The sequence below is a fragment of the Gopherus flavomarginatus genome, chromosome 4, assembly GCF_025201925.1.
Source record: "Gopherus flavomarginatus isolate rGopFla2 chromosome 4, rGopFla2.mat.asm, whole genome shotgun sequence".
In the NCBI taxonomy this organism is placed as follows: Eukaryota; Metazoa; Chordata; order Testudines; family Testudinidae; genus Gopherus; species Gopherus flavomarginatus.
In genome coordinates this window covers 72,655,569-72,678,551 of record NC_066620.1, presented here as the reverse complement: position 1 = coordinate 72,678,551, position 22,983 = coordinate 72,655,569, and the positions used below count along the sequence as shown (strand labels likewise).

The following is a 22,983-nucleotide window of genomic DNA, read 5'->3' as shown; positions in this document are numbered from 1 at the left end:
TAATTCATTTTAACCACCTCTAGTCCTTCACACTCAGAGAAGAGACATGCTGGAGCTGATCTTCAGCTTAAGAGTGGCTCTCAGGGGCATCATAAAAGTTCCACTCCACAGGTCTGATCACCACCTACTCCAGACCAAGATCATGGCTTTCACTGCATTCCACCAGGGAAAGGAAGTGACAACAAAGCCACTTTTATTATGAAAAACTTGTGAATTTACAAGTTTACAGCCTGCCTTAGACAGATAACATTTCCAGCTGCAAAGCCAGGATGCTGGCAAACTGGTAGACCTTTATAATCACTTCATTATCACTACAGTTGATGCACAGGCCCCAAGTCTCCCTTTCACCCTGCACTGACCACAAAGCTCAACATGGGACACACACAAATGACATCAATCAAGATTATCCATGGGCAGACGTACTGACACATGACTAGACTACTAGTGGTGGGAAACTACTCTAAATCAATTTGCCAAGAGCACAAGGACTTCTTACAGTACTACATAATGGAACAAAAATAATATTCTGCTGCCTTGCCTTCATAGCTGCAAAATCATAGCCATCACAGCTATTCTGCATAGTGTACTGACTAATCAGTTCAGACTATGTAAACTGGACTTTGGACACAAGTACTGAACAATGCAAAGAGATCTTATCCTACCTGGCAGAAAAGCTCCATCACATATGGGAAGAACTTGCTGAGAAGTAAACTGGACTTAGGACTGGATAGTAGTATTTACTATACCACCTCTGAGCTTTGGTCTAAACCTAAAAATTAGATTGACCTTGCTGCGTTACTCAAGTGTGAAGAAGGAAAAGGCCAACTATTCTCTAAATGTAGCGGTAGACTCAAAGCTCCTATTTCTAACACAGATAAACAGTCAGGTCACAAAAGCCATCTCTCAAAATAAAAAAGTCCTCTGCACACTAGTCCATGAGGCTGGGAACAAGGTTAGGTGGGGGAATAGAAGGGGAAGTCATGTAGTCCATGTTCAGGAGTGATGGGTCTCTGCTGGGGAAAGCTTTGGAAGATAACCCTCTGAAAATTTTTTGCAACACTACAAAGCTATGGATGGAAGGCTAGAAAAAAAAGCTGATACTTTGACATCTTGCTTAGGGAAAATTAAAGGTCTTTTGTCTTGCCCATCCCCACCCCTCCAAAAAATAGGGCAGAATTCAGCCTGGAATTAATTGGAAGTATGGGATCTGAGTCTTAGTGCAGATTTCACTTGTTATCAAATCACAAAACTTCAAAGCAACTTTTAGAAACATGATATATATCACTGTTTCAGTATCTCCATTCTCGGCATGGGGCTGTCAGATAAATTATTTGCAATAAATAATTCTGCCAGCTCTATATAGTGTCTTTCCTTAAACCAGGTAATGTCACAGTGCCATCTGGTGCACACTGGAGGGAACATCATACAGAGAAAATATTTGTAAAGATCTTTTGTGAATGACTTTCAGTCTTTATTAGACTACATAATACACATATCTTACCCAAAACCAGACTCTCTCTGCAGAACTTTCTCTAGTAATTTTCTTGATTACCCTGGTTCTTAACTATGAGGAACATACATCCACTGCTGCTGACATAATGCAAAGTGTGATTCTCAGAAGGCCCAAACACCTACACATCCCATTGATTTGAATAGTCCTTTAGAATATGTGCTAACTAATTATGCTAAAACTGTCTGACCATGTATTTAGCTGTGACACTGAGAACCTTTCCCAGATCTGAGGAAGAGCTCTGTGTAGCTTGAAAGCTTGTGTCTCTCGCCAACAAAACATATTACTTCACCCACTTTGACTCTCTATTGATTTCAGCTGTCATTTTGGATGCTCAGGTCTTCTGAATATAAGGCCCAAAGAAAGGGGAAGGTAGGTATTTAATTTTTTTTAAATATCCCCTAACTTACTCAAGGTAAATTTGTGGCAGACTCATTGTATTATAGGAGTCATATAGGAATAGATTTTTGTCCACATTGTATTGTGCTAGTTTATCACAATTTGGCCTGATCCATTGCTCACTAAAGTTGATGGGAGCCTTTCTATCAATATCAGTTGGCAGTGGACCAGGCCCTTTATGATAATGTATAATCACAGGGACCCCATGTTCCCAACTGGCAGAGGACACAGGGATTATTTAGGGTTTTACAGAGACCTGCTTAATAGTTCACCAAAGGGGATCATGTGATGTCTTTACAGAGAGCCAATAGCTCCCTGGTCGTCATCATAAATTGTGAAATCATAGATGTATGTACAGATAATACTTAAGTTATGTATCTTTACTAATAACTATTCTCTTAAGGTCTTGGTGCTAAGGCAGGTCACCAGAAGTTCCCCTGCCTGAAAGGAACTTCTCCGAGGTAGCTGACATCTATCTCCCTTTATGGCCATTTGTGTATTGAGTATTGTATGCCTCAAAGTGTATGCCTGTTTGCATACTGATTACTGAGATTGCAAAGTCTACAAGAGAGGAAATCTACAGGAAGAAACAAACAGCAGTGGGTATCCTGTTTATGAATAAAGCCCATGGCATGATATGTCATGGAGTGCAAAGAGACACACTGAGTCCCTCACTTAGGAGGCAAAAATACAGTGTGCATGTTTCATGAAAGAAGGGTCACAGCCAGCCTGACTCTAAAGAGTTGCATGGATTTGGGCAAGTAATACTTCATTAGCAATGAGAATATCTTGTTAACTAAGTCTAGGCTCTAGAATGAGTAGTACGATTTTGTTTTATAGGTAACCATTTGTTTCCAGTACTTCTACGTGAACTTATATTTGATTTCACTATAAACATATGTAAGTGCTGTGAGTTCAGTGGAGTGGTGATCTAAGGTAGTACTGATAGATCTAAAACAGACCTGTTTCTTTGGAAGGAGTGAATCTGGGAATATGATGAGTGTCCCGTGGACCAGGGACACACTCGGCAAGGTCGGGCTTTGGAGTGTGCCCATCGCTAATCTTTAGACTAACAGTGGGGCCTGCAAGGCCAGAGCAGAATACTTACGTTCCTCTGGCTGGTAGAAGTGGGAAGCTGACCCATGGCTGACACAGACAAGACTTCCTCATGCTAAGGACAGGTGAGAGCAAAGTGCATTACAACCCAGGGTACCCCGGGAAGCATCACAGTGACTGAGATTTAAGGGCATCTGTTTCCTTAGACTGATATTGTCTCCAGATGCAATAATAATACAGCAGGATTCCATCCTGAAACCTTGCTTAGGTGAGTATAGCTTAGTCTTGCATTGACTTCATTATGGGAACAATAGGATTTGAATATGGTTTAAATGTGACTACTCACCTGAGCAAAGACAACTCATATCAGGAAGGGTTGCAGGATGATGCCATTATTGTCTTTATTAGTGCTGGGTGGGGGAATTCAAAAAGATTGATTGTTTTCAATGGATTTACATCTAGAATGAGTTTGCCTCCCACGATTTTAAAACCACAAGGCTTACTTCCCATTCTCCTGTTGGAGATGGTTTCTTAATGACAAAGTTTAACTTTGTGAGGAAGAAAGTTGACCTGCCCCATCAAGCCAAGTGGTTCAGCAAATTCAAACAGGCATCCAAATTTCAGGATTTTATCCAAACCAAATCTGTACTCCAGACCTATTGAGGTTCCCTAGTAATTGGAATAGAAATATATATCATGGGTTGTGACCTGCAAAGAAGGAGAAAAAATAATCCCGTATTTTACTTAAATAGCAGTTTCTATCTCAGGGTCTGAACCAGCATTCCTTGAAAACCCCAAATTCCCACTGACTCTAAGGGGAGCTTTGGTTGTGCAAAGTATGCAGGACTGGGTCCACAACAAGCAACAACCAAAACAGTGCATTGTTTCAGAGATTTTCAAACAAATGCAGAAGTCAAATTCCCTAGGACCTTTCCCCTTTTGCACACCATTTTAGATGCTAGAAGAACAATGTAAACCACAGAGAAGTAGAATGAAAAGGAATAGATTCACTTTCCTTCTAGCACTAAATTTTATCCTTATGTCAAACTTAGAACTGGAAAAAAACTCTTTTACAGTTGTTAAACAATTACTATAAAATGCACAGTGGCTACAAAAATAGTATACCATATGGAATATAAAACAGCATTTTACAAAAAATAAAACTTAGCAATAAGTCAGTTAACCCTAGTTTCAGGTATTATGCTAGAAATACCAATGGCCTAGCCAGCTGGCCCTAAAGATACCTGGGGGGGCTGGGGGGCGGTGCAAATTGGGAAATCCAGCTGATTCTGTGATTCTAATAATGAAAGATCTGACTTGTGAAGCCAGAGGACAAAGCCTAAATATATAGAGAGTGCCTGAAAAAGAGATAATTAAGAAGCCAAATATAAATGTATGAACTCCACAGGAAATATCAGTTAAATACAGATCGTGATGGTCATGGAAATGGTAAATTGGGCTCCTTATGCTGTCAATTAGTCTAGATGATCAATGCCCTAATGCTTCATATTACAGTAATGCTGTACAGTATAATCACATAAACTAGGCCCTGCGTTTATACAGCCATATGTGCTACTATATATAGATATTGAAATGCAGAGCAGCATTTAGATTTGTTTTGCTTAATAGCTCTTAAACTATGAACAAAGCATTTTGGGTGCTTCAGCAAGTCACAGTGTAGCCATATCATTCTTACAGTTCCCTGATTTGTTGTTTCTTGTGGTGCTATTTAATGGGCTATAAAAATGATTTTAACTAATTCATCTTCAATTCTAATTTCTGAAAAAGCAACTATTGTGGCTTAGGGCAACAAATCAAACAGCATCAGCCCTACTGAATGATTCAGAGTTAAGCTTCTTTACAAAGAAGCTTAATTGCTGACCAAATGATTGTTGTAGTATCTAATATCCATCTGTGATTGTTCATTAACCACTATTTTTGGGAGCTGCTATTCAGCATGTGAAATACTTGCTGCACTTAAAACTTTAGAGAGTGAATCCTAGCTCTGCTAGGGATCAGGAATAATGTTTACAAAGGTGATTTTTCTGTTTATAATGTTTGTGTGTGGGAGTCCCACTTCAGGGGAGAAAAGACACAGAGATTGCTCAGAGTTATCTTGTGCTTTGGCAACAAAATCATCTATTCATGGAACATGCTTCACTAAAAAGTTCCAGGGTGTTTTAGCATTGAGTTAAAAGCAGCATCAGCCACATTAACTTCTGCAATTTTTGTTTAAAACAATTCCGTATGTCAGCATAAAGCTCCACACTAAATATGATCTCATAACCTTGCTCCAGCTCATGGGCCCTGTAGCATTCTGTGTCAGCTGCAGTGTTTAAAGGTCTAATGTGAAGTCAGAGGAAAGACTCCCATTGACTTCAGTGGTCTTTGGATTTGTTCTTAAGAGCATAAGATGAAGGAAATGAAAAAATACATTGACCAGCCTTCCATGTCTATCTTGATGGGCAGAGATCTCAATCTGGCAACACTAAAGAGATGATAATTATTGTGCTTCTGTCTAGCTTTCTTCCTCCAAGTGATCTCAACGTGATTTAAAAATATTAAACTTAATAGTACCTCTGTACGTGAATAGGTATTATTACACCCACTTTAACATCTCTATAAAGTAAAATCTTTCAAAAGTGGCCACTGATTTTTAGATACCCATTTTGGTCCACAAAAAATAGAGGCCTCCAAAACTGGTCACCACTTCTGAAAATTTGGGCCTAATGCCCTGATCCTACAAAGACTTAGGGATACACTTAACTTTATACAGGGTGAGCAGTTCTCACTGAAGTCAGTAGAACTACTCACAGTGTGTAAAATTAAGCACAAATTAAGCATATGGACCTCAACAAACCAAGGGCCTATCCTGAATACAACCCACTAAAGCTGCATTCATCTTAGTCTAGTCATACATAAATGCATCACTTGGCCAGATATGTTAGCCATATTATTATGTATCAAGCTTATTTATTGGCCACAAAGAGTCCATTACTATCACTTACAGCGAACTCCACTCCCAACACAACCTTCCAAATAAGCATGCTAATATAGCCCAGCTCTAAAACATTCTCATAGCATGACCTACATTTTAAGGGGAAGCTTGTTGCATGGATTTCCTCCCTTTTTGCAATTCTGTGGATTATTTCCATTCATAACCACTTAACATCCCAGTAACTACAGCAATTCCCTGTATGCTATGGAGATATTTAACATATACTTAGCTGTCTTTAATGTGATTTAGCAGCTGAAAACAAGGAGAACTGGCACCATGTGACCAGTCAACTCTCCTCAGAGAAGTTGTTAAGCAAGTGCACAATGGACAATTTTCGGAACCTCTGTACTATGGTATTTTGTTACACAATTAGTCCATTTGTCCTAGTAGTTAAAAGGGTAGGTCCAGGAAGGTACAGTATCACCAAATTGTGTCAGGAGTAATCTGTTCTACAATTTACAAAGGAAAGATGGACATGGAAAGGGTGAATAAGGATACAGAGGTCTATGACAAGGGTAATCAATTATGTTTTGCCAAGGTCCAGACTCCAGAGAAAAATAATACAAAAATAATAATAGTAATAAGATTTCAAGGTCCATTCAAAAGTGTCTGGAGGCTCTGCTTTGGCCTGCAGTCTTATTGACTACCCCTGGTCTATAGAGTAATTCAGTGGTTTTTCAACATTTGTAGACACCTAAAATTTTTTGCATACAGGTGCATACTCCACTGGAAATTAGACATAGTCTGTAGACTCCTAGGGGTCGGTGGATCATGGGTTGAAATCTACTGGCATGATCTAATGAAGGGGAAGCACAGGAGACAGAGAGCAGAAAGCTGCCTAGACTTAGGGGTTTGAACAGTGACAACTTGATGAAGGACTTGGGTTTGGAAAATGCCTGTTGATTATTGTGGGTGTTCTGCCAGTTTTCCCACGTCTGGAAATTAATACATAAAGAAGGGGAATTGAGAAGCAGATTTCTTGTACTAACAAAATTACAGTGAAAAAAGTAGTAAAAACCTTTTGGAAATGTAACTTAATATTCCTGGTGGGAACTAGCAGCACTGGATGCAACACAATGAAATGTGTGGAAATTGCAGCAAGTGTGCAATGGAAGCAGGTGCACAGCAGCCATCGTGCAAATGTGCAACACACTAAGCAACTAGGCAGGGTGCAAACATGCAACACAATGAGCAGGTATGGGGCAGCGGTGACATGAAGGTGCAACTCAACAAGGCGCGTGGCAAACCTGCAACGCAAGCCGTGGTGCAACACAATGAGCAGACATATATGGCAACCCTAGTGCAAATGTACCACAACTTGGAGCAGGCGATTGGTAGCCGCGGTGCAAACGTACAACACAACGACCAGACGGCTGCCACCGTCACCGCAGACCTGCCCACTTTCCCCCACCCCGAGTGGGCAGGAGCGGGTGGGTTTGCGGGCAGGGTTCGGCTGCGCCACTCCCCTGCGATGGCGGGTTCGGCGGTTTCCTGTAGCGTTTCGGGGACACCAGTGTGCGCTGGGAGGGGCTCCCCCGGGCTGGGCGCACCCCGGGCAGAGGCGAAGCCTCTCATGGGCTCCCCACAGCGGCGGGAGGGTAATTGCACGGCGCCCCCAATAACTGCCGCGTTGCCTCCTCCTCGCCCTAGTGCCCCCCCCGCCCGCGGCCTCGTGAGCCATTCAGAGCATCAACCACCACAGGCAGAAAACTAACGGAAACTTTGGCTGGAGCTCTGCGCATGCGCTGCCCCACCCCCTCGCCCAGGTCCCGCAGGGCCTGGCGGGGGTTGTCGTTTCTTCGCGGTGCTCGGCGGAGGCAGGGAGCGGGCGGTCGAACCACAGCTCCCGGCAGCCCCTGCGCCCCAGCCTGTGGATGCGGGAGCAGCGGGGATAATGAGATGCGTGTGAAGCGGCTCTGTCCCGCGGGGCGCCGGAGTCGCTCTGTCCCGCAGGTGAGTAGCGGGCTGCGCGCGGGCGGAGGGGTCGAGGCGGGAGCCGTGTGCGGGGCAACCCCGCCCTTCCTGGGAGGCTGGGTCCGGGGTGCAGTCAGCGCAGGCTCCGGGAGCCCACGGGGCAGCCCGGGCTCCGGGCGCTGCGCTCCTACGGGGGCGGATTTCTCAGCGCCGACCCGGGCGGCCCCGGGCTCCCGTCGGGAAGGGGTGGGGACCTTGACTGGGGGGAACGAGCTGAAGCCACATCATCTCCGGAGAGAGGCGCGACCGCTCGGCGGGGGAGGTGTCGCTTGATCGCGGGTGACTTCAAAAGTGGTTCCCGGGGGGAGGTCTGGAAACTTTCAGTTCTCCCCGACTCCGAATCAGAAACGGTGTGAACGAGCGAGCCGGCTACTCCCGTTCCCGCGCGCTGCCCGGGACAGACCGACTTGTCCTCGCACCGTGCGGGGCCATCGCCCGCGCCCTTCTCCATGGTCACGGGGGGTAACGGGATCACGCAGAGCCCGCTGCAGAGCCACACGTGTGAGTAGCCCCTTCGAGCTCAGGGGCCCCATAGCATGAGTAGGGGGTTTGCAGGGCTGGACCCAAATGGTGTATGACGTGGGCCTTCTCGGTCAGTCCTGCCAAAAACTTAACTTCCAGGAGAGTGCGAAAACTAATAACAGTCCAACCAACCACTTGCCGATGAGGGAGAGGAGTCATGTTTTATTTGTATTTATTGTGGCACCCTGGAGTCTCAATCACAGACTAGGAGCCCATGCCCATGGTTCTGAAAGGTCTAAGTAAGAATAATGGGGATGAATTTGAGAGAGAAAAATGTAGGTTGAACATTAGGAAAAATTGTCTGAAAGATCTAATACTTTGGGAAACAATCATCAAACAACCATGGTGGAAGATCACTTAGGACTTTTGAAACTTGACATAACACATTGAAAAAGGTAGTGTATGGAGCAGTGTTGTACTGGCAGGGGAGAGGACCCTAGATCATCTAATAGGTCTTTTTCATCTTTGGTTTCTGAGATTCTGTGAACTATTTCATTTTTACAATTTTAAAGCATTTCAAGAATGAGCATTGATTTCAAAATTTGATTTTTAAAATATATATAAAGTAACTATTTTTTTAACCACTTTATAATTCTTGAATGGGGAAACTATAGAACTAAGTTACATTTACATGGAATAGTCTTGTTATGAACCTTTCTGGTAGTACAACAATCAGCTCCCATTTTCAATAAACTACTTTAAACATTTATGTGCAGATAATAAAAAATTGGTATGAAAAGACTTTAATACAAATATTTAACATTTTAAAATTTTTTTAGTATAAGCATTGGGAAATGTGATACCCTGGCCTACAGCATGTATCCAGTACCTACATTTGACCCGGTTTCTTTTAATTTCTAGCCACCAATGACCTCACTTCAGTTAAATCTTTCATCTCCTTCTCTTGCACACATCTCTGTGCCTCCTCCTATACTATTCCATATTCTTGGAATCCCTTCCCCAAATTTGTTCACTAAACCGCTTCTCTTGCTTCCTTTAATATGCCACCTAAAATATATTTCTGCTATCTCATCTATGAGAAGTGAGGGATAGGAAAGGAGCACATGGAAAGCACACACAACAAGCAGCTCTCAGAGTTAAAGGAACAGTTAAGATGTTCACGTGCTTTATTGCAGTGGTTCTCAACCAGGAGTATGTGTACCCCTGGAGGTACTCAGAGGTCTTCCAGGGGTACATCAACTCATCTAGATATTTGCCTAGTTTTACAACAGGCTACATAAAAGCACTAGCAAGTCAGTACAAACTAAAATTTCATAGACAATGATTTATTTATACTGCTCTGTATGCTATACACTGAAATGTAAGTACAACATTTATATTCCAATTGATTTATTTTATAATTGTATGGTAAAAATGACAAAGTAAGCAATTTTTTCAGTAAGTGTGGTGTAACACTTGTATTTTGGTCTGATTTTGTGAGCTTTTAAGTGAGGTGAAACTTGGGGAGACACAAGACAAATCAGACTCTTGAAAGGGGTACAATAGTTTTTAAAGGTTGAGACTCGCTGCTTTACTGAAAAAGCAGCAAAGAATCCTGTGGCACCTAATAGACTAATAGACGTTTTGGGGCATGAGCTTTTGTGGGTGAATGCTCACTTCATCGTATGCATGTCACCATGCAAGGCACTGTTTTACTGAGTAAATGCATTATTTTACTATCACTTTTGCCTTCTTCTCTGCTTTGTTTATGGCCCTAATTTGTATTGTGACTAATGTGTTCTTTGAGGCAGGGACTGTCTTAATTTTTCCTAGGTGGCTAACACACTTTTGAGTGTGCAAAAAGTAGTAATTTTGTTGTAACTAGTTACACTGAAAGACTAAATAGGTAAACATTTACTTTCCTTTTTTGGATGAGACAATTGTGACGAGCTACGATATTAACCTTGCAATAAGCCACCTTTATGTTGTGGTAGCAGAGCTCCATACCAGCAGTTGTGATTGCTGGATCAAGGGCTAATTTTTCTCCCATCTTTACATCTCTTTTATAATTTTTTACGTACACACACTCGTGGATCTTTGGTTATATGTGGATAAATATTCACCAGTAGTTTTAATCTGTTAAATTAGCCTTGTAATGTTAATCAGCGTTATTCGTACTCAGGGTAGTTTTTATTTCCTGAAGAAAGCATAGAGTTATTTACTTTCTTTAGGATTAATTTAATTGTTAAACATAGTAATATTCTCTATGAGCATCCCTCATCTACAAAAAATTTGATGAAAAGCATGTGAGCTTTTATGTCTTTTATTGATTTGTTTTTGAAAAAAGTACATTATATATAGTATCCTTATGCTTGGGTCACGTGAACATTCAGATAGTTTATCTTTATGGGAGCAAAGTTACATGGGGAAATGCAGAAATGTTTTTCTGTTATTTCAATGATATTTATTGAAACTGTGGAAGATACACTGATGGACCATTGACATTTCTCTGAAATGCTGTGCACTCTCTGCAAAATATGAGCATCCTTAATTTCTGAGGTTGTCAATGGGAGTCATAGAATTGCACCCTCAATCCTATTTCAGATTAGTATATGTCTGACATCACATTTCATTTTGTTTTAAACTATCTGTCATATTGATCACTGTTATGAAATGCAAATTTGCCTCACTTTGTTCTTCAATACAACCAAATAATAAAGCTCAGCGCTATTAAAAATTCAGCCAGAGCTGTTGGTGTAGACAAAATGTATTCAATGAATGGTTATTCAGCATTGCTCCTGAATGCTTGAAATGCTGTTTCAGGCAATAATATCTTACCACAAATAATCAGAGTCCATAATCACCAGATGCAGAGCAAAAAAGAATTAAAATAACAAAACAATAGTGAACCTGCCACTTTTTTGTATGTATTTACTATCAGGTATAAGAACATTAATATGGTGTACAGTAGCTCTTTTGAAAATGTTGTGTAAATATCTTCCTACAGCTAAACTTTTCTAGGTGCTGTATTTCACGTTTTTATATTGACTTGAATGAATAATGTTAGAAATTCCAAGTTAAGTGTCAGAGAATTTTCTAATGATGATATTGTGGTTTTGTGAATACTTGATTGCATTTAATGTATTAATTATCCCACCCGCCACCTACAAACCAATATGCCCATAAAACAGAGCTGTGCTCAGCCCTTCTGCATCAATAATTACAGTATTTCCTGTGACATTACTGGGAAAACAATCATGAAATGTCAAATGTAGCCGGTATGCTGGGTAGCTTTAGGCACCATATACATAGTATGGCATACAACAAGGAAGCAGTTAAGCATCTGTTATTAACCAACAAAATGAATGTAAAAATTGATTCATTACATTATATATATATATTTGCAAGGAATTAGTAATACTTTGAAACTAATGTGATTATACTGCTTTCTGCAAAATTATAAACTATTTTGAAATAATATCATTTTTTTTCCCTCTACCAGGCGGAATACGACGTTTCAAAATGCTGCAGATTATCTGGGTGAACCTAGAGATTAGATTTAATGTGCTTGTGTTTTTAGAAATGCTGTTCCTGCTTTTCATGAGAGAGAACACTTTACAAAAATGAAAAATTGGAGATTAATGAAGGTAGCTTTTTTACCATGTCTGTACATGTTAATGAACTCTGAGAAGAACTTTTGAAGAAAGAATAGATTCGTCATAAACACTGATATACGCAGTATTATTGGCTCAGGATGCTATCCACATGTTTTTTTGTTTAAATAGAAAAAGACATCTAAGTGAAGATGAGACTGTGTTTGATATATAGTGTCTGGAGTTAAGTGAGAGAAGAAATATTTTTAAAGATCTACCAACAATAATCTCTATCTGAGACCAAGATTTTCTCAAAAGAAATAAAATGAAGGACCTGTGTGAGAAAGTGGTATTGATTTATTCCTCTGAAGGAGACAATTTCATGATGATTTAAGCCTCTACCAACATCTGGATGTGATGCTAAAGGCAAGTCTGTGTCTTTGATCAGCTGACTGAAACTGTGGAAAGACTTTAAATTAAAAGGTCCTAACTTCTGGCTGAAATTCTCTTGCTCATCAGCTTGAACAGAATGAAAGGGAAAATGAACATGACGTATCAGTCAGGGGCCTCTTACTGAACTGAAAAAGGGAAACTTTAGACTGTCCTTTAAACTGTAAAATTATAACAAACACCCTGGTCAAATATTTTTTAAAAAAAGTTGACTACTAGGCAGATCTCTACAGATTTAAAGAAAGTCAGATGTCAGCAAACGATTCCTCTCCTCCATCCTTACAGAAGTTTTCTCCTCCTGCATCTCATGCTGCTGCACCACCAACCCCTTCTCTGTCTTCAAGTCCCCAGTCGGGACTCTCCAACCGGCTATCCAATGGCAGCCTCAGTACACAGAGTCTCACCAACTCCAGGGGCTCTGTGCATGGGGTCTCATTCCTGCTGCAGATCGGTCTCACTCGGGAGACTGTCACCATTGAAGCTCAGGACTTGTCCCTCTCATCTATCAAAGACCTAGTCTGTTCTATAGTTTACCAGAAGGTATAGTATAACAACAGAAAATGCTGTTGATTGTAATAATTGTTTTAATTTTACTATCATCGCTGTCACTCTTGTAATTTGGATACATCAAGTGGTTATGTGCAGAGACAAGACCAGTGTTGGAATTGTGTTAAGGTTGATCCCATGTAGTTCTAAAAGATGTATCTCCCAAGATGGGCGTTTCAATTAAAAGGAAGGGGGCTCTCCTTATGTCTGGCTTCTGAAATCCTACAACAATAGAAGTGCAGTAATAAAGTTGGACTCTTCATACAGTAATTAGTTTTGATAATATGGAAAGAATGTTATTTTTTCCCCTTGTGGTTGTAGTCAGTGTTGCTGCTCTCTAGTAGTGTTCTTCTGTGGTCATTGCTGCTATGTATTTGTGTTGAAGAAAACATTGTTCAGCAGTATTCTTGGTATAACACAGCAATTCTCAAACTGTGGTCCTTGGACCAGTGGTGGCTCACAGAACGATTGCTGGTGGTCTGCAGAGGTCTGGTGGTTCACATGGTATTGGCTCTTCTTGTTTACAGCTGCAAAATTTTATTAAAAGGCAGCTAATACTTTTCTAATATTTCTTTTCCAAGTAAGCAATTGCTATAGTTGTCACAAGGATGGAATACACTCGTCAGTGGGAGGGGAGGTATCAATGAGACAATTTTTCTATTAAGATGGGGTGTTAATAGCAGTGTGAAAAAAATCGAGGACCCCTGGTATAGTGCTAAAATGGTAGAAAGGAAATGTGCATTTCGTTATTTATATTCATGGGTTGCATTTATGTATAGATTATATGGTATTAACCAAATTCAAAGTTCATGTTAAGTTTCAAGCAAATAATAAAACCAATCTAATTTTATCAATTTCCCTCAAATGAGTTGTTATATTAAACAGTTTTATAGAAGGGGAGTGGGAAAAATCATGAGGAAATAAATACAATTGGAGTGTGGACTCAGTTGCTTTTCTTTGCCTGTAATTCTTTTTATTTTTCTGGACTATGTTTATGAATAGATAGGCTTATTAGACTTGGAATACAGTGTTCTTTTCCCATTCTTAGGATTTTTAGGGGGTGGAGGTAAGCTTGATATGAGCACCAGTATCTAGATAATCTAATTGCATTTCCTCTTCTCCATAAGATTTTTTTTGTATTCTCGTCCTGTATTCCACATTTTTGTTTAGAAATATAGTAAACATATTGATTTCACAGAAATTTTGTGACCTACCAAAAATAGTTCAATGACCCATGTAATTTTTGGTGGGGAAAAAAATATAGGTAGTACATAAAAGTTAGCATCACTATTGTTTCCAACCTTTTATGGTCCTTCTTTCTTTTTCTTTCATCTCCCTCTCTTTGCATCTGAATGTATGCTCGTTTCTTCCTGTCTTCACACTTGACACTTCTCTCTGTGTTCATTCTCTCTCATTTTGGCACTTCCTGTCTCTTCTTGGTGGCCTCAGCTATAGTCATTTCATAGCTCAAGTTCAGAAGCACATTATATGTGGAGCCATTTATATTGTAAAATTGGCTAGGATTTCAAGAACCTGCTCTTCCTCTCCCAAACTGGCTTTAACGCATCTGTATACTAACTGTTGTGACTGATGATCCCAATAGAGAGCTGCTTAGGGAGAGCATGCCCCATGCATGCAGCAAACAGCTGACCAGAAAATTGGGGGAAGGCTGCTTGTGTGTGTTGGATTTTGCAGCCAGTGCACAGTCGCAATACTGTATCCTGCCTGGAACTGATCCTGAGGTCAGGTGGCAGAGCCACAATTATATCCATAAATATGTTCTATTAACATAAAGTTCTCAAAATTACACTTTTCTCTGAGAATTATTCTGCACACAGCTACTTATTGTCCCATCAGGAATGCCTTGTAATTTGGTAATATTCAGACCTCACCTACCTGTGGCATTTCATAGCAGGCTCAGTGTTTCTTCTGTTGACCAGTTAACTTTTTCTCCCAGCCTCAGGAAAGTACACAGCTTGTTCTCATGCAGGTTCAGGAGATGTACACTTTTTAAAAACTGCTAATAGTACATTTGTAAACGTTTAGGATTTGATTTTGTTTTTTGCACTGTTTCTAACTTTTGTTCTTATTTAAAAATTTCTCAACTCTACTGATAGTTTCCTTTTACTCTTGGTATTTCTTCCCTATGTTTCTTATTAGTGCTTCTAAGTCGTATTTCAATTACATGTTATTTCTTTGTATAGCTGGGATGAGGGAAATCACTCTTGATCAGTCTCTGTAGCCTCAGCACCTCTGCATCTGAGGTTGAATTGCCTGCCTACCTTCAGTAGCTCCCTACCTCAGGACAAGTTGTAGAATATTAAAGAATGTTGGTTTGGGGAGCTCCAACTGTCCTCACAGAGTGCTGATTAGTAGCCCCGTCCTCCTGTCATAACCTAGAGCAGCAGGGGCAGGATTTCTTTGCAAGTCTTTCCAAATACCTCATATTTGCCCCTCCTTAAAAACAGTTATCTTCAGGCATGTTTTAATTTCTCTTAGGGGAGATCAGTATACTTGAAAACTACACTTCCATCAGAAAGTATAGTAGCTACTACAGGTAACAGCTAACACTTCTGTAACTGAAATTAGAGAGCTTTTTTATATATTTTTTTCAGTTTACTTAGTGTGTAGTCAGTTTTGCTGTTTTGACAATGGTCAATTGAACTTCCTGTTTCATGCACTGCCCTTGGGGGAGCTCAGATTATCCAGGGTCCTGCCACAGTAGCAGCAGCAGAATTGAAATTGAAGAGGAAGTGGGCATACCTTTTCACTGAGAGGAAGAGGAAGAGAGAGAAGATTAGAGGGCCAAATATGTCTGGTTTTGCTCTTGAACTTTGCCTCCAAAACTCCTTTTAAACATCAGGAGAGCAGAAATAAACCTTTCCAAATTGAAATTCAGACCATTCTGTGTTTAGAGTTTTCTATATCAGAACATTTTTTTAAAATTAGTCAGTTTAAACAAGTCAAGTTGTCAGTGTTCTTTAAATCTGATAGGGATGTTCCTAGAATATCCTTATTTTTACAGCCATGTGGTGGATTGTAACCATGCCTGAACCATAAATGGCACTGCTTCTGTCTTTTGTTATTTAGATTACCTGTGTACCAGCTACATTTTTGTCAGGGTGGAGTTTGGAGAAGAACCTTAGGCATAACCAAATAAAAATATAAACTTAAATTGCATGTTGTTAAAAATAGACATTCATATGTAACAAGTGTGTTAGAGCAGAGCGAGTCTTGCTATCTGATAAGATGTGGGAGCTGCCTCAATAGTCCCCGATTTATTGTTTAAATCTGCTGCTAACTGCAACTGCTCTCTTCCCTGCACTCCCTCTGATGTCAGGAATGAAGTGAAAACTAGAACTGTTTAGCAGCTCTCACTAGAAAACTAGTGTTTTAATGCATTTTGTGAAGTGTTCAGCTGACAGTGTGCTCTAAATTGTAGCTAGTATTTTCTTTGTTCTAGATAAGGTAGAGGCAGTGTTCTCATAAATTTATTGTAAATGAGAAAAAGATGTTTTACCGGTTTAGGTTTTTTGGTTCTGTTTTTCTTTAGAACAGCAATCTCTGGCAAGATCTCCCCTCTTTCCCATTCTAAAGACTCTCTTCTGTTATCTCTCTCTACCTGTCCCCATTCTTTCTCAACTCCCGTTATCCTTGATTCCCTCTGTTATTTTGGCTTTTTCTTATCTTTACCTGCAATCTCTTCTGTGGCTGATTTTCCTTTTGCCTTGAAGAATTATATTTTTGTGTTTGGAGTTCTCATTTTCTTTTCTAACTACGGTTCTCCCTTTGTCTCCAAAGTCATAGTGTGTGATTTTTTTTCACACTTAGTTTTTTTCCCCTCTTAATTTTTTATGGTCCTTCCAAGTTGGCTTCCTCCTCTCCATTTCCTGAAACTGTCCTGACTAATGATCACCACCTGGCAAAGTCAAGGGACACTCCTTGTTTATACTGATCACCTCTGAGATTTCTCTCCTCTTTGATTTCATCATTCTATGCTCTCCTTTTTCTCCTCCTATCGCCATATATGTTGGCCTTCCTGAGGGTTCTATTCTCAGTCCCCTCCTCTTCTTTCTCTGACCTCATCTATTTCCTCTGTTTCATCTACCACTTCCACACTTATTCCCAAATCTAGCTCTTTACATTCATTCTCATATTTCTTGTTTTGTGTGTCTCTTGGATTCTGATATCATTCCCCAATTTTCTGTTTTCTTCCTAATCTGCCTCCTTTAACTCTATTAACAATTCCTTTCCTTTCTGTTTGCCAGGCTCCCAATTCTAATATCTTTTTTTTGCTCTTCTCTTCTCCCATATGCAATCTCTTGTTATGTTTTGTCACTTATACCTTATCTTCAAAATCCTGCCTACCACATCATGTGCACAGCTGAAACCCATGTGTGGCACCTGGACACCTTGACTACTGTAACCTTCCCCTATTTGACATCTTTGGTTCTCATTTCTTCACCCGTCTAGCAGTAACATTTTGGATACACTAACATTGTCGTCTTCTCCCTCCACTCCAGCTGTGTTAGTCCCCTTTTGGATCCCACCATTAGCTTCCCATCTCTCTCAGCATCAAATTCAAGATCCTACATTATCTTGTCTCCTCCCCCTGTGTCTCTGGGTCTTTGTGTACTTCTTCATCCTTTTACCTGACTGTTACCTTGATCTCCTCTTTGCACGTTTGGCCTTTGCCTTTGATCATTTTGCCTTCCATGCTCAAATCTTCCTGTTATCGTCCGGCAAGATTCTGTTTGCGTACTTCACATTGTATAACCCACCTCCCCTGCCAGCAGTCCTTCATATCCTCTCATAACAATCTCCTCCATCCTTCCCTGAACTATTGCTTACTGTTTTGTCTTATCAGAATTGAGACCTCAGTCTGTTAAAAACTTACACGTGTGATAGTCTTATTGAGTTTGCAGGATCAGAGTCTTGAAGTATTTGCAGGATTTTTGGGTGGGCAGTGTAGTTGAAGGAGCACAATCAACTTGAAAGCTAGTCATTTTCAAGAAGGATAAGTAGTTTCAGATATGTCTGTGACAGAAATGGCAGTTTCCTGCAATATCTTTGGAAGATGAAGACCTCATTGTATTAAGTTTTGTATTATAGTGGGCCAGGATTATATGTAACCTCTTCAAGGGGGAGATGCGATAAATGTGAGACTTTGGAGTTCAAAACACTATACTAAAAATGTTGCAGACAAATAAGTACTTTAGGGACAATGAGTGTTAAGTGGATTTTCTTGGGATTTCATAGGGAGAGGAGGTTAATGCAAATTCCCCTACTCTGGTTATGCAGGAATACAGCCTTTTGAAGTTATGCCCTTAGGAGAGGGGCACTGTCCGCTGATCATCTGTTACAGAAGGCCAAGACCAAAGCTGTATAAATAAATGGTTGATTTGCCCAGCCTTCATTCTGGTTCTGAATCTAAGATGGATAAACTTGTAATCAGAGAGAAAATCTGGTTGTGGGTTTTGAAAGATTAAAACTTACCAGAAACCTAGGTTGTCGTTGGGGGTGACCTGGGAAGCTTGTTAGCATGGCTGTAGGTTCATTTATTGTTTTAATGTTTTGTCCGTAATATTTTTACCTTAAGAATAAATGTGCTTGCTTAGAAGGAGTTGTCTGGTAACTTACAATGGTGTGCTGTACACTGTTCATAGTCTTTGAAGAGAAAGCAAAGCACAAGCAGTGGCCTGTTAAGGCAGGTTAGCATGCCAGGAATATCACAGTGTAAGGCAAGGTACTGTGTAGTCTTAAAATCCCTAGTCTAAAGTTAGTGAGATATAGGTTTCCAAACAAGAGAGGTGACTGCTGGAACCCTAAAGTGGATGTCCTTGGTGAACCTCGGAGGTGGCATACAGGTACAGCTACCGTGAAACTGAGACAGCTATACCTGTTGCTAAGTTTCCCTGCCAATTTTTCTGATTTTGACATTTTTTCCTTTTTTATTAAAGTGTTTATCTTGTTCCTGTGTGAAAGACCAACACAAGCATTGGAAAAAATAGACTAATTGAGGGGAAACTGTGCATGTGACAGCACTTTGGTATGGTTGGTTTCAGTTAATAAATGTTATGATAATCTTGGCTGCTGCTTGAAATAATAGCAGATAAAAATCAGACAGAAGTGTGATTTTATTTTTTTGATCAGTCACTGTGCCCTTCCTGATCCATTGTAAATCTTTCTTTGATCTTTGTATAAATCTACCAATATTTTTCACTTGAAAATTGCCCAGTTCACTTTGAAGGCAAAAATGACATTTTCTGCAAAGTTTGAAGAGACTTGATCAATTTTTTTTTGAGTTAATGGTCATTTAAAAAAATTATCCTAATTTGAAATTTCTAATTGGATAACATTTAGTGTGTGTCCTAGACACAAATGGCTTAATAACCCCTTCACATTTTCTATATAGCAAAATCCAAGGTTGAATAGTGATGACTCACAGTAGCTAACTAGCCTGTACTTTTTTGTGGTGGCTGTCATTGTTCCACAATCTAAGCTTTCATTTAAAAAAAAAAAAGGCTACTAGTCCTTCTGTCTGAAGATAACTTTCAAAATGTTAACTAAGTGGTGTCTTCCTGAGTCTGCAGACAGCCTGAAACTATCCTAATAAGAGGCATTTGTTGCTTCTATTTATATGGATACACAAGTTCGCATTGAAACCTACTTATGACAGTTCAAGTGTGAGCATTAACTATTTTACTGTTGATCAAAGTAGATGAGAAATAGATCACATTATGACAGTATGCTCATGATCTACTCTGAGTGGTATCTCATGTTGGTGTCAGGAAAGAGCAGCTCAAGGGAGCGTACCACTATTGTCTGCCTTTAAGTTCTTCCCCTGGTTTAATCTTAAAAACTCATGCATAGGATATATTTGAAGAAATGAGGTTGTAATTAAGCAATGCATTAACTATGGTTGGATCTAGTTGTAATTGTTTTTTTTTTTTTTAATAGGTCGTGTACTCTCTAGTAGTTGATTGCAACAAAGAGTCCTGTGGCACTTTATAGACTAACTGACGTTTTGGAGCATAAGCTTTCATGGGTTATGCAATGTGTCTGATGAAGTGGGTATTCACCCACAAAAGCTTATGCTCCAATATGTATGTTAGTCTATAAGGTGCCACGGGACTCTTTGTTGCTTTTTACAGATCTAGACTAACACGGCTACCCCTCTGATAGTAGTTGATTGTAACTTAGCATGAGTCTTACACTACACTTATGTAAGGGATTGATTCTGCTCCCATTGATGTCAATGGCAGAACTTCAGTACACCACAATGCAGGATTAGACATGTACAGAAACTGGCAAACAGAGCTGAAAAACAGGGGATTGGTCCTGCTTTGAGCAGAGGGTTGGACTAGATGACCTCCTAAGGTCCCTTCCAACCCTGATATTCTATGAGTAGCATTATATGTTAATGATGAGGTAGACACCTAAAGAAATTAGAAGTGATGGAATGGATAAAACAGTCTGTTTGGATCAAACTGACTTTGGGGAAGAAAACTACCAGAGGTTCCCCTGGGATAGTGCTTGGGATATGCTGCAGATCCCCCCGGGATCCAATTCAGATATGAATAGAGACCTCTTTAATATTTTTAATGAAATAAAAACTACTGGGAATTGTGTGATTATGGCAGACTTTAACTTCCCAGGTATAGATTGGAGGACAAGTGCTACTAATAATAATAGGGTCCAGATACTCCTGGATATGATAGTTGACAGATTTCTTCACCAAATAGTTGCTGAATCTACAAGATGTGATGGCATTTTAGATTTGGTATTGATGGATAGTGAGGACCTCATAGAAAAGCTGGTTGTAGGGGACAACCTTGGTTTGAGTGATCATGAGCTAATTCAGTTTAAACTAAATGGAAAGATAAACAAAAATATATCTGCAATTATGTCCCTTGATTTCAAAAGGGCAAACTCTTTTTTAAAGGGTGTTTAGTTAGGGAAGTGGACTGGACTGCAAAACTCAAGATTCTGAATGTGGAGGAGGAGGCTTGGAATTACTTCGTCAACGTTGCAGAAACTATCTGAAGCCTGCTTCCCAAGCAAGGGGAAAAATTTTCTACGTAAGGGTTGTAGACCAAGCTGGAGGAGCAAGCATCTTAAACAGATGATTAAGAGAAAGCAGAAAGCCTACAAAGTATGGAAGATGGGATGGCTCAGCAAGAAAAGCTACTTCTTGGAGGTTAGGAAGTATAGGGAAAAAGTGAAAACTGCCAAAAGTCAAACAGAGTTGGATCTTGCAAGGGAAATTAAAACCAATAGTAAAAGGTTCTATAGCCATATAAATAACAAGAAAACAAGGAAAGAAGTGGGAATGCTAAGCACTGAGGATGGGGTGGAGATTAAAGATAATCTAGGTGTGGCCTAATACCTACACAAATACTTTGCCTCCGTTTTTAATAAGGGTAATGAGGCACTTCAGGGAGTGGCAGTGGAAATGAAGAAATCAAAGTAGAAATGATCACATCCACGGTGGAAGTCAAACATCTTAATGGGACTAAATTGGGAGGGAGGGGTTGGATAAATTCTATCAAATAATAATAAAGGAATAGATACATGAAATTGCAAGCCCAATAGTAAGGGTTTTTTATGGACTGTAAACTTAGGGGTTGTACCCTATGACTGGAGGATTACTAATGTAGTACCTATTTTTAAGAAAGGGAAAATGTTATCTGGAAAACTACAGGCCTGTTAGTTTAACCTCAATTGTATGCAAGGTCTTAGAACAAGTTTTGAAAGAGAAAGTAGTTAAAGACACAGAGGTGAATGATGATTGGGATAAAATACAACATGGTTTTACAAAAGGTAGATCATGCCAGACCAACCTGATCTTCTTTGAGAACATAACTGATTTTTTTAGACAAAGGAAATGTAGTAGATATAATTTATCTGGATTTCAGTAAGGCATTTGATACAGTTCCACATGGGAGGTTATTATTTAAATTGGAGAAAATGGGGATTAATATGAGAATTGAAGAGTGGATAAGGATCTGGTTAAAGGGAAGACTACAGTGGGTCATACTGAAAGGTGAACTTTCAGGCAGGAGGGAGGTTACTAATGGAGTTCCTCAGTGATTGGTCTTGGGACCAATCTTACTTAATGTTTTTATTAATAACTTTGGCACGGAAAGTGAGAGTGTGCTAATAAAATTTGCAGGTGACACAAAGTTGGAGGTATTGCCAGTACAGAGGAGAACAGAATATCATACAAGAAGATCTAGATGGTGTTGAAAACTGGAGTAATAGAAATGGGATGAAATTTAAGGCCTGGTCTACACTACGCGTTTAAACTGAATTTAGTAGCGTTAAACCAATTTAACCCTGCACCCAACACAACAAGGCCCTTTATATCGATAAAAAGGGCTCTTTAAACTGGTTTCTGTACTCCTCCCTGACAAGAGGAGTAGTGCTGAAATCGGTATTGCCATGTCGGATTAGGGTTAGTGTGGCCGCAAATCGACGGTATTGGCCTCCGGGCGGTATCCCACAGTGCACCACTGTGACTGCCCTGGAAAGCAATCTGAACTCGGATGCACTGGCCAGATAGACAGGAAAAGCCCTGCGAACTTTTGAATTTCATTTCCTGTTTGGCCAGCGTGGAGAGCTCACCAGCACAGGTGACCACGCAGAGCTTATCAGCACAGGTAACAATGCAGTCTCCTGAGAATCAAAAAAGAGCTCCAGCATGGACCACACGGGAGGTACTGGATCTAATCGCTATATGGGGAGAGGATTCTGTGCTAACAGAACTCCGTTCCAAAAGACGAAATGAAAAAACATTTGAAAAAATTTTCAAGGTGTGAAAGTAGAATGAATTATATTGTGAAAATAGAAAGGATTAAAGAAATGTTGTCTGTACCTTTAAGCAAAACTGTTGGAATGCTGCAATCCAGGTGACAGGAATACAGACATTCACATAGAACAATTGCACCATTTAAGGGCAATTGGTGAAGTATTAGCCTCAAATCCATAAGAGT

The 22,983-nt window shown here is 40.0% G+C and overlaps 2 protein-coding genes across 4 annotated transcripts in view; one reads left to right on the top strand and one right to left on the bottom strand.

Moving 5' to 3' along the window:
- Positions 1-7,653, bottom strand: part of QPCT (glutaminyl-peptide cyclotransferase) — a 33,852-nt gene extending 26,199 nt beyond the window's left edge. Inside the window, exon 1 of one of the 2 annotated variants that reach the window (XM_050950316.1) lies at positions 7,350-7,653. In XM_050950316.1, the coding sequence (XP_050806273.1) occupies positions 7,350-7,538 (189 nt within the window). In that variant the 5' untranslated portion in view covers positions 7,539-7,653. The remainder of the gene's footprint in view (positions 1-7,349) is intronic. The other variant, XM_050950317.1, reaches the window with a different exon arrangement.
- Positions 7,654-7,780: 127 nt separating this feature from the next.
- PRKD3 (protein kinase D3) overlaps positions 7,781-22,983 on the top strand; it is a 92,372-nt gene continuing 77,169 nt past the window's right edge. The window contains exons 1-2 of one of the 2 annotated variants that reach the window (XM_050950292.1): positions 7,800-7,916; positions 11,902-12,982. In XM_050950292.1, the coding sequence (XP_050806249.1) occupies positions 12,692-12,982 (291 nt within the window). In that variant the 5' untranslated portion in view covers positions 7,800-7,916; positions 11,902-12,691. Of the gene's footprint in view, positions 7,917-11,901; positions 12,983-22,983 lie in introns of both variants that reach the window. The other variant, XM_050950293.1, reaches the window with a different exon arrangement.